Source organism: Ovis canadensis, chromosome 12 (genome assembly GCF_042477335.2).
Source record: "Ovis canadensis isolate MfBH-ARS-UI-01 breed Bighorn chromosome 12, ARS-UI_OviCan_v2, whole genome shotgun sequence".
Classification (NCBI taxonomy): domain Eukaryota; kingdom Metazoa; phylum Chordata; class Mammalia; order Artiodactyla; family Bovidae; genus Ovis; species Ovis canadensis.
This window is the reverse complement of record NC_091256.1, coordinates 84,446,202-84,464,833: the sequence shown is the minus strand read 5'-3', so window position 1 is coordinate 84,464,833 and position 18,632 is coordinate 84,446,202. Positions and strand designations below refer to the sequence as shown.

The 18,632-nt window shown below is 46.8% G+C and overlaps 2 protein-coding genes across 3 annotated transcripts in view; one reads left to right on the top strand and one right to left on the bottom strand.

Annotated features, from left to right (window-relative positions):
* Window positions 1-1,190, top strand: part of HSD11B1 (hydroxysteroid 11-beta dehydrogenase 1) — a 38,795-nt gene extending 37,605 nt beyond the window's left edge. For both annotated transcript variants that reach the window (XM_069544260.1, XM_069544261.1), the window contains one exon: window positions 597-1,190. In XM_069544260.1, the coding sequence (XP_069400361.1) occupies window positions 597-814 (218 nt within the window). In that variant the 3' untranslated portion in view covers window positions 815-1,190. The remainder of the gene's footprint in view (window positions 1-596) is intronic.
* LAMB3 (laminin subunit beta 3) overlaps window positions 1-18,632 on the bottom strand; it is a 190,462-nt gene that overhangs the window by 146,449 nt on the left and 25,381 nt on the right. The gene's annotated exons all lie outside the window — the stretch shown is intronic.

Below are 18,632 nucleotides of genomic sequence, written 5' to 3'. Positions count from 1 at the left end.
GAGTAGTAGTCACAGAACAAAAGAGAGAGAAAGACAAAGACACACAGTGAAACAAGAAGGGGTGGAGAAACAGAGAGAAGCTGGGCAAGAAAGACACAAATCCTAGGAGGAGAGAGCAGGTAACGACAGTTTCCCTCCAAATGAAAGTGGTTGGTGTTGCCAAGGGAGCAAAGACCTGGATTCCTGTCTGTCTCTTCCTTTTACAAGTCAGTCCTCATTATCACACCTCACTCTGGTTTTGCTCATTGACTCTTCCCATCATATGACTTCTATACTCATTCTACTCTCCGATATTACTCCTTCACTCCAACCAAAACACCCAAGAGAGGAGTCTGATTCATTCAAATCACTCAACCAGTAACCTCCAGTTGCCCCCACAAATTTCCATCCAGGAAGACAAGGTCCATATGAACACCAAGATTCTCTTTGCCCAATAGGCCCTCAACATACCCAGTCTTCTCCATGTATTCCCGACAGGGCCCGAGCAAGCACTGGCCAGCAGCCCCTAAAAGCTAAGCTGCTGGTGTCTGCAGGCCTTCCATCACATAGACTCTACTCGTCTTGGATAACCACACTCTTCTCTTCTCACTCTACAGACACAGCCATGAAGGCAGTTGCTGGGATATACAATGCAGAAGCATCTCCAAAGGAAGAATGTGCCCTGGAGATTATCAAAGGGGGAGCTCTGCGCCAAGATGAAGTTTATTATGACAATTCAATCTTGACTTCTCTCCTGCTGAAAAATCCAGGAAGGAAGATCATGGAATTTCTCTCCTTGAAGAAATATAATATGGAAAGATTTATAAACAACTAGGCACTTCCTGAGGGCTGGGCCTCATAAAGGGAGCTTGGAACAATCCAGCCTGGTATTTATCCGAGCTCCATCATGAAGGTATCTCCCCAGAGAGATAAGTGAGTGCCCCCAGGGGACCGCAAGTCGCACAGCACATCCCACAATTTAAAGGAATCCCTCTAACACTTGTGGAAAGGTGATCATAATGAATGCCATGAACCAGCCACTGCGAAACTGACAGTAACCATAGAAATAACCACAAGATAGTCACATCAAGTTTACCTCAAAGGTAATCAGGCTATTAATTCTAAAGGTCACATAAACTTTGTAAATTCATGTCGCATTGGCTTTAACTTCAGTTCATTCAGCATGATTCCATTAAAAGCTATGACCTATACATGTGAGACTTTCAGTGTACATTTCTTATTTTGTGATATGAACCTCTTATCTGCCTTTGAGTTGAAGAAATCACCTACTTCATCTAGTGAACACAGCATCTTCACCATTTTGTATATTTCAGATGCTCTTTATGTTCCTTCATACTGTTCTTCTGGAGAGGAGACCATCTGAGCGTGAATAAACAGAGCAAATGCAGAGAAGTGGAGGTTCCTGTGGTTCCGTGAAGCCACAGAATCTACACCTGTTCAGTGTACTCACAGTGCCTCAAGCGTCTATAATTTACGTGTGAACACTCAATATTAGAAGTTTGTTGAAGAGAGGTTGGAGTTCAAATCATGTCACTCATACAGTCATTCAACACATCTCTATCCGACACTTGCCAGGTGTCACTTGACTACAACCAAAGAGGGTACGAAACTCTAACAGCTCCACAAAGCCCCATATCGGCAGGTCCTCCAATAGGGCAGAGTGGAAAACTGGATAATTCTAGCAGAGAAAAGTGTGGGCAAGGCTATAGGGAAGTCACAGAGGTAATGTAGCATCTCCAGGTTAGTTTCACTTATTTCCAACCCCAGGCCCGCCATCGGGACAAGAGGAAAGAACTGTTACAAAAGCCCAGAGGGTAAGAAATGTTTGCAGAGTGCCACAGGACAGGACCTAGGATACTCAGGACGCCAACAGCCCACCAAGGACCACAAAGGAAAGATCTGGAGAAATAAATACACCTTCCCTCTGATTCCCTGCTGGTATTTTCAATTAAGTGAACAGAGGGGCAAAGAGCAGATTGATATAAACCATACAAGTCAGCATACCCAGGCACACAGCAAGGTGGGGAAGGATGGAGAGTGTTTTGGAGGGATAGATGGAATATACCCAGCACAAACTCAGCACTCCCGAATGTAGGGTTTCCATGGGAAGTGATGTTGGGCCACAACACCTGAGCCTGAACATGTAGGGGAAGTTTCCTTTTCTGGCCTCTTAATCTAAACTGCTGGGCAGCAGGACAAATTGCAGTCCACCGAGCTGCCAGCCACATGGACCAGGAGCTGGATCTGGAGTGTGAAGATGGCTGAACTTTTCTTAGAGAAAAGACCTCCTTAAATTATGCCCAGGGAAAGGAAGCAGGGGAAATCTGACTGAGACTTAGAATTTGCTTGAGTAGAGGTTATATGTCTTACTATGTGAGGCTTCCCCCAGAATTCAAAAGGGATGATATCAGAAATTAGGTCTGGACTTCCCCTGTACTCCAGTGGCGAAGAATCCACCTGCCGGTGAGGGGACACAGGTTCAATCCCCGGTCTGGGAAGAGTCTACATGCTCTGGGGCGACTCAGCCCAAGCACTACAACTACTGAGCCCACGCTCTAGAGCCTGAGGGCTACATCTACTGAAGGCTGTGTGCCTCGAGCCTGTGCTTCACAACAAGAGAAGCCACTACAGTGAGAAGGCCACGCAACACAATTAGAGAGGAGACCCCACTCGCTGAAACTGGAAACATCAAAGATCCAGCACAGCCAAAAATAAATAGACTTAAAAAAGAGAGAGAGGGAGATTAGGTCTGAGATCTGAAGCCACTGACACCCTCATCATTTGCTGTCTTCACTAGCTTGGACATTACAATTTCCTCATCTTCAGCAGCATGACTTTACCACTCCAAGCAACTTCTGTCCAGGAAGATAAATGGTACAAGCCAATTTAAAAATGCTCAGTTTTTCAACAGACAGCAACAAAAGGCTATTACTCGTGAAGACTCTTTGGAATCCTCGTGTCAGAACTCTGTCCTCACTGTGCTCACCGATAGGAAATGCTTGCATCATGACCCTTCTCCAGTTCTAATCAAACCACCTCACTGAGAGCCCACATTAAACCAGACTCCAACACTTCATAAACACCCCGTTTTGCCCTCCCATTGTGAAAGGCTGCAAGTCTCCATCAAGGTAGTACCTCCTTTCACCTGAGTAAGCGATAAACTCAGTTCTTTTTCTCACCAACCAGGGGCTATATTGTTTCAGGGAGCCCTTCCCAAGGGACCCTCTCAAGAACCCTCACTCTGCTCCTCACCTGGCTCCCCTGCCCCTCGAATATCTGGCCTCTCTCTCCAGAGCCAAGGGCCACGCAGATGACACCACTCTTATGGCAGAAAGCAAAAAGGAATTAAAGAGCCTCTTGATGAAGGTGAAAGGGGAGAGTGAAAAAGCTGGCTTAAAACTCAACATTCAAAAAACAAAGATCATGCCATCCGGTCCCATCACTTCATGCAAATAGATGGGGAAACAATGGAAACAGTGATAGAAAAGACTATTTTCTTGTAGTCCAAAATCACTGTGAATGGTGACTGCAGCCATGAAACTCAAAGACGCTGCTCCTTGGAAGAAAAGCAATGACAAACATAAACAGCATATTAAAAAGCAGAGACATTACTTGGCCGACAAAGGTCTGTATAGTCATAGCTATGGTTTTTCCAGTAGTCATGTATGGATATGAGAGTTGGACCATAAAGAAGGCTGAGCGCCGAAGAACTGATGCTTTCAAACTGTGGTGCTGGAGAAGACTCTTGAGAGTCCCTTGGACAGAAAGGAGATCAAACTAACCAATCCTAAAGGAAATGAACCCTGAACATTCATCGGAAGGACTGATGATGAAGCTTAAGTTCCAGTAATTTGGCCACCTGATGCAAAGAGCCAACTCACTGGAAAAGACCCTGATGCTGGGAAAGACTGAAGGCAGGAGGAGAACGGCATGACAGAGGATGAGATGGTTGAATAGTATCACCAACTCAATGGACATGAGTTTGAGCAAGCTCCGGGAGATGGTGATAGACAGGGAAGCCTGGCGTGCTGCAGTCCATGGGGTCGCAAAGAGTCACACATGACTGAGAGACTGTACAATAACAACAACCAGCAGCAAAATGGTTTTTATCATTAGATGAGATCCACGTAAAAGGACCTGGCCTGCTTAGTTCCATTCATAATAAGCTTAAAAATATATCTGCAAGGGTGACTGTTTTCACATTGTATGTGGAACCCAAAGGTTCATTGCTCACTTTTAGCCCACAGTGACATGAAAATTCAGCATTCCTTTGTGGATTCCAAAAGCAACTCCACTGTCACTGAACTTATTAGTGAACAATGTCATCTTTCCCCAATGTTTCAGAGGAGGGAAGGAAGGCTGGGCTAACATTCAATGGGAGGGCATCATTTAACCCAAAAGGCCCCTCCGGGCCAGGTCGCTTTCAAAGTGCTTCCTCCTGGCTCCACCTCTTCCCTAACTCCGACCCCAGGGTGCTCACTCCCACCCGCCTTCTGCCCCACCGTCTATCATGCAAAGTGGATTCTGACTCTAACTGGAGAACACCCAGCAATATTTTTTTAGCAAAAATATTCTTTTACCACAAGGAATTACTGTACTAACTGTTAGGAAAATTTTAAGTCACCAAAAATTACATACGTGGTTAGGGCTAACCCAAACCAAAACACCAGAAACAATTTTAATATCTACCCATAGGCTGTCAATGGGCTTCCCAGATGGCTTAGTGGTAAAGAATCCCCCAGCCAATGCAGGAGACTCAGGAGATGGGGATTCAACTCCTGGGTCAGGAAGGTCCCCTGAAGGAGAGCATGGTAACCCACTCCAGTGTTCTTGCTTGGATAATCCCATGGACAGGGGAGCCTGGTGAGCTACAGTCCATGGGGTTGCAAAGAGTTGGACACGACTGAAGCAAATGAGCGTGCAGGCTGTCAATACTGTGAAATCACTGTATCATGATAACAAGAATGATTTATATGTACTCACATGGAAGGACCTTCCAGACGTACTCTTAAGCGTACAAAACAAGTTGCTTACAAATATGTATAACACAATCCCACTTATGTTAAAATTATAAATATATAAAATGGGGAGGTTTGTGCACTTGTATGTGTGAGCATGAGTGTACGGAATGAGGAGGCTAACTTGCATGAAGCACTCTTCTCAGACCTGACAAAACCAGGAATGGCTTCCCTCTGAGGAGCAGACCTCAGCCGCGATTCTTGTGCTGGCAGTGTTATGGGTTGAGGCGTGCCCCCCGCCCCTAAATATAGGTTGAAGCCTTCATCTCCGGTTCCTCAGAGAAGCATTTTCACTCACGAGTCTTCAGTCTGGGCAGGGTTCCAGGAGGACAGCTCACTTCTGCTCTGCTCAGCACTGCTGGGCTGGCTCAAAGGCCCGGAGCTAGAATCATCTGCAGGCTCCATCACACCTGCGGCTTGTGCCTGAACTGCAAAGACTGACTGGCTGGAGCCCGGAACAGCTGAGGGCTCCGTCGGCGTCCCTAGCTTAGCATGGCCTCATCACATGTCTCTCAGAACAGCAGCTTCAGGGCTGCCCAGACTTCTTACAAGGGGTCTCTGGGCTCCTAAAGCATGGCATAGGAGCATACCAGACACTAAATTGTAAACTTTACATGAGTGATCTTAATCAGTCTTTACAATAATCTCTGTCCCGAGAGACAGAGCCGGGCGGAAGCTGTATTACCCGTGATGACCAACCATAAGCTGGCAGTGATCCACCCCACCTCCCGGAGACCAGGCAGACCCCCAGCTCAGCAGACGAGTGTCATGTCACATTGTGAGAAGAGCATAGGCCATGGGACCCTTATGGGTGCAGCCACCTTTGTCAGCTCCAAGAGACAAGGGAGGTCATAAGATCTGCTGTTGCAGACCCAGAACCGGGGGCTTCAGTGGGCAGCACAAGTGGGGCAAGAAGCCAGGGTCACAAGAGCTCAGGCCCTGTAGATTGTCAATAAGATGGGGGCAGGAGGTTGATGAGGAAGGAAGGAGATGAACACCAAGCAGGGGTGTGATTAGATGACAAATTTATAGCCAAAGTTGGAATAAAATTGGTTTTACCTTCAGCCTGAACTGTCAGGGTAAACCTTGGGCTCAAAGACATATGAAGACTTCAGCCTGTGTTCAGTAGAAACCAGCTGCTTCTTGATTCTGCTCAACTTATCACATATCAGATGGCATGGGGAAAGCAAGAGAGGCTATGAGACAATATTAAGGTAGTTAATAAACTAAACTTTTGCTCTTTTCAAAGGAGTGTTGGTAAAGGCTTAACAACTGACTGTCCAGAAAAGAAAGAGAGAAAGGCTGATACGTAACACTTGCCTACTTCAGCGATGCAAACGCTCTCACCATGGCCAGCCTGAAGCCACCAGCTGACACCCCACATGTGTTTTAGAAGAGCTGTGCACAGCAGGCTTCAGCACCCATCCTGACTCACTTTCCACATTCTTGACAGAATTAGTTATTCTTAAAGGCCCAGCTCAGTGCCTCGCTCCTCTTCCCAGGACTTGAAAGAAGCAGAACAGCTCGTTTCTATCCTTACTGGAGAAGAAGAGGGAACAAGGGCTCCCCGAGACAAGGCACAGCCACATCCTTCACCTCTCTGGGTGTCAGCATCTCGCGTGAAGTCGTGGCCTGAACCCAAGTGTCTGAGCTCCTGAGTCCAGCTTCACGTTTGCTAGCACTGCATCCCCTGGAAAGCCACAGGGAAAAACCGTGGACCGTGGCGCATCAAGGAGAAACAACAAAAAGTCTGCGAAGTGTCCTTCTGCCTTTCCAACTATCCGTCCTCCTCCTCGTCACTGTGGGGTCCCAAGACAGTTGCTCCACCTTCAGCATCACTCTGTGATTCAGGCCAAAAACAAAGAAAGAGAGAGATGTGAGAGGCTAAAAGCGTGCACCAACTGAGCCTGACCCCTAATAAAGAGCCAGTGGGAAAGCCCCAGCCAGGACTTCCGCTCACATCCCATGGGCTAGAGCCACGTCTTGGGACCACCCCTCCCTTCAAGACAGGTTGAGAAATGCAATTTTCAGCTGAGCACAGGTCCACCTCAAACAAAAATGGGGTTCTGTTAGGCAAGCACAAGTGTTGGTCACAACGTAAATCACCCGAGGCAAGTCTGAGATACAGAGCAGAAGCACACAGTCCCTCAGATGCCAGGCTCCCAACCACGGTGACGGGATGGGCCATCTGCAAGGCCCTAACTATGACTCCTCCTCCGTCAAGAATGTAAGAAAAGGCCCTCCATAGCAGGTAGCAGGGAGCCCTGGGGTGACTCACATCCATGGGGGACTGGCATCCAGCGGCTGTTTCTAGAGAGTTCCCTCCCAAGGGCAGGTGCGTCCCTCCTTGCCACCAAGGCTGTCCACATGGGCTGGGCTGTGTGGGCCTTTCTTCTTGGCCAGGAGGCTCTCAGCCAGCACCTCAGACTCCCCCTAGAGTCCACAGCAAGCTCCAGAGATTCTCCAGAGCAGTGATCTCTGAAAGTTCAGATCTCACACTTCATCGTTAAAACACGATTCAGTTCAGTTCAGTTCAGTCACTCAGTCATGTCCAACTCTTTGTGACCCCATGAATCGCAGCACGCCAGGCCTCCCTGTCCATCACCAGCTCCTGGAGTTCACTCAAACTCACGCCCATCGAGTCGGTGATGCCATCCAGCCATCTTATCCTCTGTCGTCCCCTTCTCCTCCTGCCCCCAATCCCTCCCAGCATCACAGTCTTTTCCAATGAGTCAACTCTTCGCATGAGGTGGCCAAAGTACTGGAGTTTCAGCTTTAGCATCATTCCTTCCAAAGAAATCCCAGGACTGAGCTCCTTCAGAATGGACTGGTTGGATCTCCTTGCAGTCCAAGGGACTCTCAAGAGTCTTCTCCAACACCACAGTTCAAAAGCATCAGTTCTTTGGCGCTCAGCTTTCCTCACAGTCCAACTCTCACATCCACACATGACCACTGGAAAAACAGTAGCCTTGACTAGATGGACCTTAGTTCGCAAAGTAATGTCTCTGCTTTTCAATACGCTATCTAGGTTGGTCATAACTTTCCTTCCAAGGAGTAAGCGTCTTTTAATTTCATGGCTGCAGTCACCATCTGCAGTGATTTTGGACCCCAAAAACATAAAGTCTGACACTGTTTCCACTGTTTCCCCATCTATTTCCCATGAAGTGATGGGACCAGATGCCATAATCTTCATTTTCTGAATGTTGAGCTTTAAGCCAACTTTTTCACTTTCCTCTTTCACTTTCATCAAGAGGCTTTTTAGTTTCTCTTCACTTTGTGCCATAAGGGTGGTGTCATCTGCATATCTGAGGTTATTGATATCTCTTGTGGCAATCTTGATTCAAGCTTGTGCTTCTTCCAGCCCAGCGTTTCTCAGGCATATGTATTTCTGATAGATACATAGCTACTATTTATATAATGTGTGCAGGCTATATGCATGCTAATTTGCTTCGGTCATGTCCGGCTCTTTGCGACCCCATGGACTGTAGCCCACCAGGCTCCTCTGTCCTTGGGATTTTCCAGGTAAGAATACTGGAGTGGGTTGTCATGCCCTCCTCCAGGGGATCTTCCTGACCCCAGGAAACCCAGGAAGGGAAAATGGATTCCTGAAAAATGAAAGGTACCAAATGAGCACCTGCTGAGTGGGGAGGCTTGGGAGATGGGAGTTTCTGGGAAGGGAGCAAAGGAAACGGAAGTCAAAGGGGAGCACATATTGGCTCATGGCACTACCTGGAACCAAAGCGTGGAAACAGGACAAGTCAAAAGACACACCAGCCAGGACGGAAGCTTGAAGGACCCAAGAAATGGCATTGTTGGCTGACCTGGGACTGTTGGTGGTGGGGGGTGTGGGTGTGCTTTGGGACCTCTCTCATACTGTTCTTGACCAGCCTGTGGCCCCCGAACTCCAGGTAACAAGATGGATGCAAAAGCTACCCCATTCCAAAGCAGCAAAGCAGTCCAACCCAGACTTATGCTTTCCACGGGCCTCCCTTTTTACAGCCAGGGGCGGCAGCGCCACCCAGTGGCTGAGTGAAGGGCACGGTGGACCACGCGTCACCAGCATTCCTTACCCCCAGCTCCTTGGGCCCAGGTTCGGCTCAAGGGCTACCACCACTCCTCACCGCGTGCCTTACTTGTGCGTCAGCTCTCAGGGCGATTGAACAGACCCAGAGAAGGCGGGGCGGCACTCGGCCTCCGGTGGGGCCACCGGGAACCCCGCAGCCTAAGACACCATTGGCCTTCAGCTGGGGGCAACCGGATCTGTTCAATAGCGACAGCTAGCGGTCATCTTCAAAAGCAAGGTGCTCTGAGCCTCCAGGGCAAAGAAACGTCAGGTATGTATGGGGAAACTAAGACAAGATTCTTGGCTGCGAGCGGAGGCTGGCGTATATCCAAAGCCACCCTTGGCTAAAATGGAACTGTAGCCCACCAGGCTCCTCTGTCCCTGGGGATTCTCCAGGCAAGAATACTGGAGTGGGTTGCCATCTCCTCCTGCAGAGGATCTTCCCAGTCCAAGGATCGGACCCAGGTCTCCCCACACGGCGGACAGATTCTCTACCGTCTGAGCCACCAGGGAAACCCACGTGGAATGTAGGAAACCTAAACTCTTTAAAGTGATGTGCAAGGAAGGACCCTGGCCACCTGCCCAGACACAACTCAGGTCACCTGCTGGGCTTTTGATTCCCCAAGGGCACAGAACTGTTGGTCCCCTGAAGGCACCCTGCTATTCCCACTGTGCCTATGCCCAGGCCATCTCTTCTGCCCAGAATGCTCTTCACTCTCCCCATAGTCTGCTTAACTCCTGCTCACCCTTTAAGACTCAGCTCAACCGTTACCTCCTCTAGGAAAAGTTTTGTGACTTCCTCCAGAGCCCACCCCTCAAGGCTGGGATGGGTGCTTTCCCACCCGTCTCCCATGCTTCTAACAGCTCCTGTATTTGTCTGTCAGTTGAGCTCATCAGCTCTAAATGTGCCTCTTTAACTGCCTCATGTAGTCCCATCCAGGGACTTGCTGTAGTTTGCTTCTCGTTGCAGCCCTAGCGCAGAACACGGATGCTGGCCTGTTGTGCTACACTGTGTGTTTAGTCGCTTGGTCGTGTCCGACTGTTTTGCGACCCTATGGACCGTAGCCCGCCAGGCTCCTCTGTCCATAGCGTCTTCCAGGCAAGGATACTGGAGTGGGTTGCCATCTCCTCCCCCAGGGAATCTTCCCAACCCAGGGATGGAACCTGCATCGCCTGTGTATCCTGCATTGCAAGTGGATTCTTTACCCACTGAACACAGATCCTGGCATGTAAAAGGTATTTAATTAACATTTAAGAACTAAAGGACTCTTAGAACCTAATACTGGGAAAGATTTTAGAGGAAACGAGAGCCAAAAAGACAAAGCAACTTTACATCCCAGGAACAGATGGATCTAAAAGTCATTTCTTCAGATTCCAGACCATTCCTCTTTCACCACGCCCGCCTGGCTCTTCCTCCTCGATAACACCCGGCAGCACTGAGCCGTCACGCTGCGGGAAGGCCCCAGCCGCTCCGCGCCCTCCTGACTCTGCCATCTCCAGCAGCACCTGTGCCCTAGCTGTGTTCCCTCCTGCCCACCTCCTGCAAACCTTTCTCAGAATGAAATCACTTCTTCGTGAGCAAACCCACTCCTAGATTGTTATCCCCAAGGAAGGATTTTAAAAGAAGAAAACATAGATTCGTGCATGAAGATGCTCACTGGCAACACTGTAGTAAACGCTGTAAGTTAGAAATTACCAAAATCTCCATATAAATAAAGTTCATCCATATAAATCAAATTATCAATCATATCAGGCAAAACTAAAAAGAGTATCAACACTTTGGGATACATTTTCTTCCTTCGTGTATTAGCAAACACTTCCATATACTTACTATGCTCAGGCATTATTCTACGGTATGGATATTAACACATTTGATTGGGTTCAATAGAGATAGACGTCAAATGGCCTACCAGACAGTGCTCTGGAGGAACTCTGTGAGATGCCTCAAATAATTTTCTTCCACATAGATTGAAAAGTGAAAGTGACATTCACTCAGTCGTGTTCAACTCTCTGCGCCTCATGGATGGTAGCCTGCCAGTCTCCTCTGTCCATGGAATCCTCCCGGCAAGAATACTGGAGTGGGTTGCCATTCCCTTCTCCACCACAGAGATTAACTCAACACATATTCTTAAAAGAATCCGGTCAGTTGACTTGGATGAGTTTACACTACCATGTGGAAAATAGCTAGTGAGAAGCAGCTGTGTAACACTGGGAGCCCAGTTTGGTGTTCTGTGATGATCTGGAGGGGTGGGATGGGGGTTTTGGGAGGGAGGTTCAAGAGGGAAGGGATACATGTAAACATATGACTGGTTCATGGTGTTGTAAGGCAGAAATCAATACAACACTGTAAAGCAACTATCCTCCAATTAAAAATACAATTTTTTAAAAAGCTACATATTTTAATTTTTGCCATCGTTTCATGGATGGACAAGTGTCACGTCTTTATTAACCTTTTGAAGTCTGGTAGTTAACCTTTTGATAGTTTAAACATTAACCTTTTAATGTTTAATTAACCTGATTAACCTTTTGATAGTTTTAAACATTTTTCCCAGTAGATATAATTGGAAATTATATCAGATAATTTAGTGTTTCACTAAAACACTCCTTCCTACTCATACAACTGCAGGTCCAAGTGAGGACTCATCGCATCCGTCAATAGGTCACAAGGGCTAAAAGAGTACTGACAGCTAACATTTATGGAGTGTTGGCTTAAAGCTCAACATTCAGAAAACAAAGATCATGGCATCCGGTCCCATCACTTCATGGGAAATAGATGGGGAAACAGTAGAAACAGTGTCAGACTTTATGTTTTTGGGGTCCAAAATCACTGCAGATGGTGACTGCAGCCATGAAATTAAAAGACACTTACTCCTTGGAAGGAAAGTTATGACCAACCTAGATAAAAGCAGAGACATTACTTTGCCAACTAAGGTCCATCTAGTCAAGGCTATGGTTTTTCCTGTGGTCATGTATGGATGTGAGAGTTGGACTGTGAAGAAGGCTGAGTGCTGAAGAGTTGATGTTTTTGAACTGTGGTATTGGAGAAGACTCTTGAGAGTCCCTTGGACTGCAAGGAGATCCAACCAGTCCATTCTGAAGGAGATCAACCCTGGGGTTTCTTTGGAAGGAAAGATGCTAAAGCTGAAACTCCAGTACTTTGGCCACCTCATGCGAAGAGTTGACTCATTGGAAAAGACTCTGATGCTGGGAGGGATTGGGCGCAGGAGGAGAAGGGGACGACAGAGGATGAGATGGCTGGATGGCATCACGGACTCAATGGGCGTGAGTCTGAGTGAACTCCGGGAGATGGTGATGGACAGGGAGGCCTGGCGTGCTGCGGTTCATGGGGTCGCAAAGAGTCGGACACGACTGAGCGACTGAACTGAACAGAACTGAACATGTTAAGTGTTAGATCATGTAATCCTTGGATAATCCCATCATTACAGTCATTTTACAGAGGAGGAAACTGAGAGGTAAAGGGGTAAAGTAATTCACTACACCAAAACAGGCAGCAAAGGTGAAGCCAGGCTTACAACTCAGGCAGCCCTACCTGGAGCACCCCTGTTGCTCTATCGCCCTAGGCTGCCGTTCAGGGAAAAGTGCTTCCCAGTGAGCAACAGCCCTGGAGAGGCGGTGTCAGCTGTGGTACATAAAGTAATCTTGTTCCCAAGTTGAACGTTACCCCAGTTCTGAATTTATCATCGCAATTATAGAAAATTACTATAACTCATGTTTTTTTTTTTTCCTTATGTCTATTAAATTGTATTAACCAGTGGTTAATCATTACCCTGAGCAATGCTAGGGAGGCATAGCTACCATTCAACAGTAAGGAAATTATTAAACAGATCATAGAGCACCAACAACATTATGAAAGATCGTGACAACGCGAAAAGGTAAAAATGTGAAAAAAAGGTAAAAACAGGAAAACTAGTTTTAACACAGTATCAAGTGGAAAGCAAACACATAACTGTAGATCTATGACACAAAATATGTGTTTAAAAAAAGAAAAAGATGGGTGCATACAGGCCAAAAGTAGAAGGGAAGGTGAAAAATATGAAATGAATTTGTTTGGGTTGTAAGATGAGGTCTTTCTTTTAAGGGTTATCAGATTACCACTTTTCTAAAACTGAAAAGAAAATGAAAGGAAATCGGAATGCTTTCAGACCCTTTTATCCACCAAGCTGGCTTCATTACTAGTCTTCAGGTTCCTGGAATGCTCTCTGCAGAACAGGCTGACAGCAACCTAACATGTCAGCACTCTGGTGAGACCAGCCTGGGGTGGTTTTACAGTATCAGCTCAAATATTCTTGGTTATGGATAATAGATTGTGCTGAGTATAAAACAGATCAGAAAGGTAAGGGGAGAAATGTATAGTTCAGATCATTCGCTCGGTTGTGTCCAACTCTTTGCGACCCCATGAATTGCAGCACGCCAGGCCTCCCTGTTCATCACCAACTCCCAGAGTTCACTCAAACTCATGTCCATTGAGTCGGTGATGCCATCCAGCCATCTCATCCTCTGTCGCCCCCTTCTCCTTCTGCCCCCAATCCCTCCTAGCATCAGAGTCTTTTCCAATGAGTCAACTCTTCGCATGAGGTGGCCAAAGTATTGGAGTTCAGCTTTAGCATCATTCCTTCCAAAGAAATCCCAGGACTGATCTTCAGAATGGACTGGTTGGATCTCCTTGCAGTCCAAGGGACTCTCAAGAGTCTTCTCCAACACCACAGTTCAAAAGCATCAATTCTTTGGTGCCCAGCTTTCTTCACAGTCCAACTCTCACATCCATACATGACTACTGGAAAAACCATAGCCTTGACTAGACGGACCTTTGTTGGCAAAGAAACGTACAAGGTTTATAGAAAAGGCTCTGGAGCATATTATAATTTGGAATGTCAGGCCATCTGCAAAATAATTGAGATCATTTAACTGAAGCTGTGGCCAAAAAATAATGACAGTTCAAAAGCAGAGACATTACTTTGCCAACAAAGGTCTGTCTAGTCAAGGGTATGGTTTTTCCAGTGGTCATGTATGGATGTGAGAGTTGGACTGTGAAGGAAGCTGAGCACCAAAAAATTGATGCTTTTGAACTGTGTCATTGGAGAAGACTCTTGAGAGTTCCTTGGACTGCAAGGAGATCCAACCAGTCCATTCTAAAGGAGATCGGTCCTGGGTGTTCTTTGTAAGGACTGATGCTAAAGCTGAAACTCCAGTACTTTGGCCACCTCATGTGAAGAGTTGACTCATTGGAAAAGACTCTGATGCTGGAAGGGATTGGGGGCAGGAGGAGAAGGGGAAGACAGAGGATAAGATGGCTGGATGGCATCACCAACTCGATGGGCGTGAGTTTGAGTGAACTCCGGGAGTTGGTGATGGACAGGGAAGCCTGGCGTGCTGCAATTCATGAAGTCGCAAAGAGTCAGACACGACTGAGTGACTGAACTGAACTGAAACCAGGAAGGAAAACTGCCAGTTTCAGAAAGAGGATAACACTATTAAATAACCTAGTTTTACGAGAGAGCAAACGTCTCTGGAATTATAGCACTGGGGAGCGCAGTTACTCTTGCTGAGGCTCTCAGAATTCTTGGCTTAAGACAAAGGTAGGCTATTGTGAAAAAAGCAATACATAAATGAAGTAAAGTAAATGAAAGCATGTTTTAAGGAACAGAAGCTTCGTATTTCTATTTTTCCTTAAATGACTTTTGGTAGAGGAGCCTGGTGGGCTGCAATCCATGGGGTCGCTAAGAGTCGGACACGACTGAGCGACTTCACTTTCACTTTTCACTTTCATGCATTGGAGAAGGAAATGGCAAGCCACTCCAGTGTTCTTGCCTGGAGAATCCCAGGGACGGGGGAGCCTGGTGGGCTGCCATCTATGGGGTCGCACAGAGTTGGACACAACTGAAGCAACTTAGCAGCGGCAGCAGCAGCAGCAGCTCAGTAGTTTACATTAAGTAGATTGTTTTTTAAAAAGTGGGGTGACTTTCTAGTGATAAGCTAGGAGTTCTCAGAGTCTTGTTACTGGACAACTCCCCCTGGAGAGAGGAGGGCAGTGCTTTTTAATTGAGAAAAAGCAGTACATTTTAAAGTTCAGAACAGGGAATGACATACCTAGGGGGCAAGTCATGGTGATATTTGACTCAGGGATAAGCCTTATTTTGTAAGGGGGATATAATCTGAAGTGGAGTATAAAGGGAGAAACTAAATTGCTGTAAAGATTAACACAAAGTTTTTCCTTCTAGTCTAGAGGTTGGTGTCTGGCAGGCCTTTCTTTTCTGGCCTACCTTCCTCTTTGCTTTTCTATCTGTCCATTCTAACACACACACACACACACACACACACACACACACACACACACACCTATCCCAGGCTTGAAGCTGCATCCTGTCTGGGCCCTTCTAGGTCAAAGCCAGTGACATGGTCCTTCTCTGGAGCCTTGGATGAGTAACTTGTTTCCTGCTCAGTGCTTGAACCCACAAGAATGAATCCGCAGTTAGTTGTGTCTTAGGGTTAAGCCTTTCAGATTCTCTATAAAATAGATGAATCTCACACCAGTACTGATCATTTCTTACAGCATAACTTGGAGGTTTTATTGCAGATAAAGGTCCTCTATCAACAATGATAACAGAAAGCAACCAAAGAGGACTGAGAATTCTGTCCTGCCACGAACATGAAGTTGTAACTACTGAAGAGAGGCAGGCTTGCAAACGGAGGAGTTAAGAAAATATTTATTTTCTCCTGATGACTTTAGACTGTGTCATCTCTGAGAATGAGTATTTGTCCTTGGGACGTCTATATGGACATCTGATTAAACAGGTACCAGCAACAGACTTGGAAGACTAAAGAGGAGAGTCTGCACCGTGGAGGATTTGCATGCGAGCAGACAAATATGTCCACAGGACTGATCTGCAGGACTTGGAGTTCCAAACTACCCCCACCACACACCCCAGCCACCTTCTGCAGAATGTGGACTGCCAAGTCCACCAGGTACTATGCTATTCAATGTCCATGACCTTATTCTAAAATGAATAACTTAGACTTGAGGAATGCATTGCTGAGAAATTGTTGGAGGGTGCATGGGGTACAATTCTGAGGCAAGAACCACTTCTTATGAACAAGGTTGCCATTTCCCCAAAAATGAATAGGATGTCATCCAGAAGGGTGGAAGTGGGGGAAAAGATTAGAACTAGCAGCTCCCATGGCGAGGGGTAGGGGGGTGGGGAGGGGGCCTATAGAGGGTTAACTTCTTAGTGCTGTTTCTTGGAGTATGGGAAAAGTCATATTAATATACAGTTTAAATTTTTCTCTTTCAAAATTGGGATTCCCTTTTGTTACCCCAATCCTACTATAAAATCTGATAGTCCTACACATTCCCGTGTGATGTTGTAAGGGGTAAAGCAAAGTGTTTTCCTATCCTGTGTTTATCCGTTCAAGGGAGCCCAGAGAGGGCTCAGCATCCATCAAGGAGATCATGTTCCAAAGTTCAGGATTTGACCTTCAACAAAGGGACCTGGAAACAGTGAGGAAAAGCACAGAATGCTGACCAGTAAATGCTAGGTGATCAACTCAACAGGGGCCTGACCTACATCCTCCTCCTCACTAACCCACACCAGAGGAAGGGAACCCTCAGGCAGAGGAGGCTAATGGTTAGACTATCTATGGATTAGACTATTAAAGTATCTACCTCTGTGTTGTGCTGTGCTTAGCCACATCTGACTCTTTGTGACCTGATGGACAGTAGCCTGCCAGGTTCCTCTGTCCATGGGATTTCCCAGGCAAGAATACGGGAATCGGTAGCCATTCCCTTCCCCAGCGGATCTTCCCAACCCAGGGATCAAACCCAGGGCTCCTGCATTGCAGGCAGATTCTTTACTGTCTGAGCCACCAGGGAAGCCCACCCCAGTGCATGCATAGCCCTAAAAGAGATTTCAATCTTCATACTCATTTCTTTCAGTGGAACCCAAAGAGCTGGCCCACAGGAGCCCCTACTGCCGTCATCCGTCCTCTCTCATGTTCTTATGCCCTAAAATCCCAGAACCTCTCACATTTCTACACCCATAACATTCTCTTATCCTGCTGTCTTGGGCTCCTCAACCCCTCTGTCCTCACTCCCATCTCCACGGGTCAGGCAGTTGTCTCTCCTCCGGAGGAAATGTCAGTCTCCGTGCTTGAGAACCCATCCTCAGCACACTTCTCTGCCTACTCCTTGTTCTTTTTCTCCTCAGAGAGTGGAGGCAGTAGTAGGCGACCAAGAAGGCTGTGATACACTCCCAGCCTGCTGCTAATTGTTACCTTATCACAGCTGCTTAAAAGGCTCATTACGTGCCTCGCATGTGAAGTCTTGGACTTCGTGGGAGCCACATAAATCATGCATTCAGACACTGAATGGACCATTCAGACACGGTGAATTGCACAAGCCTACAAAGCTACTCAGTTAACTTGTCCCAAGCCGGTCCCCTCTCCATCATGTTACCCTGAACTTCTTGGGAATTTCCTGATTATTGCATTTGTAATAGTTCCCTTTTAAGGCACACAGACAAATTTCTTTTAGTTTTCCCCCAAATTTCCTAGTTCAGGGGACTAGGAAATTCTCATAAGATTCTGCCTGCTATTGCTCCCTTTATTCTCCAATCAATCAACCGTCATCTTTTCACCTTCCCCTATCCCCTGTCTCCGATCCCATTGCTTCAGAAAGGAGCAAATTCAGAGCTGGCCTCATTTCAAGAGTTCTGCAGAAATATCAGTACTTTAGAGGAGCAGAACCTCTTTATGATACCAGGATGGAGAAGAGGTAACGAAAGGGAAGAGAAAATCCTTACACAGAAAACTACCTGATACAGACAAAAACCTACACTGGGAACCTCTCTTGTGGCTGAAAAAGATCTTTTTCCCCCTTTGTAGAAACTACAAGATTTGAATCCTTTTTTTAATTTAATTGGAGTATAATTGCTTTACAATGTTGTGTTGGTTTCTACTGTACTAAAACATGAATCAGCTCTGTGTTTACATACATTCTCTCCCTCGAGGCTCCCTCCCCAACCCACGCCTCCATCCCACCCCTCTAGGTCATCACAGAGCACCAAGCTGAGCTCCCTCTGCTTTACAGCAGGCTCCCACTAGCTAGCTATTCTACATCTGGTAGTGTATATGTATCGGAGAAGGCAATGGCACCCCACTCCAGTACTCTTGCCTGGAAAATCCCAGGGACGGGGGAGCCTGGTGGGCTGCCGTCTATGGGGTCACACAGAGACAGACGCGACTGAAGCGACTTAGCAGCAGCAGCAGCAGTGTATATATATATATCAATCCCACTGTGTCAATTCGTCCCACGCTCTCCTTTCCACACTGTGTCCATAGGTTGTTCTTTATGTCTGTGTCTCTCTTCTAGCCCTGCAAGTTGCAAGGTTTGAATCTGACCCCGAGATTCATCTTTGTCTAATCCTGGAAAGGGAATTTTGATGTGAAACAGTCCGAGAGTTCAGACCAATCAAATAAGAAGAGAAAGGGCGGTTGGGGTGCCCACCGGTGGGAGGAGCTCCTGAGCTCAGCCCTGG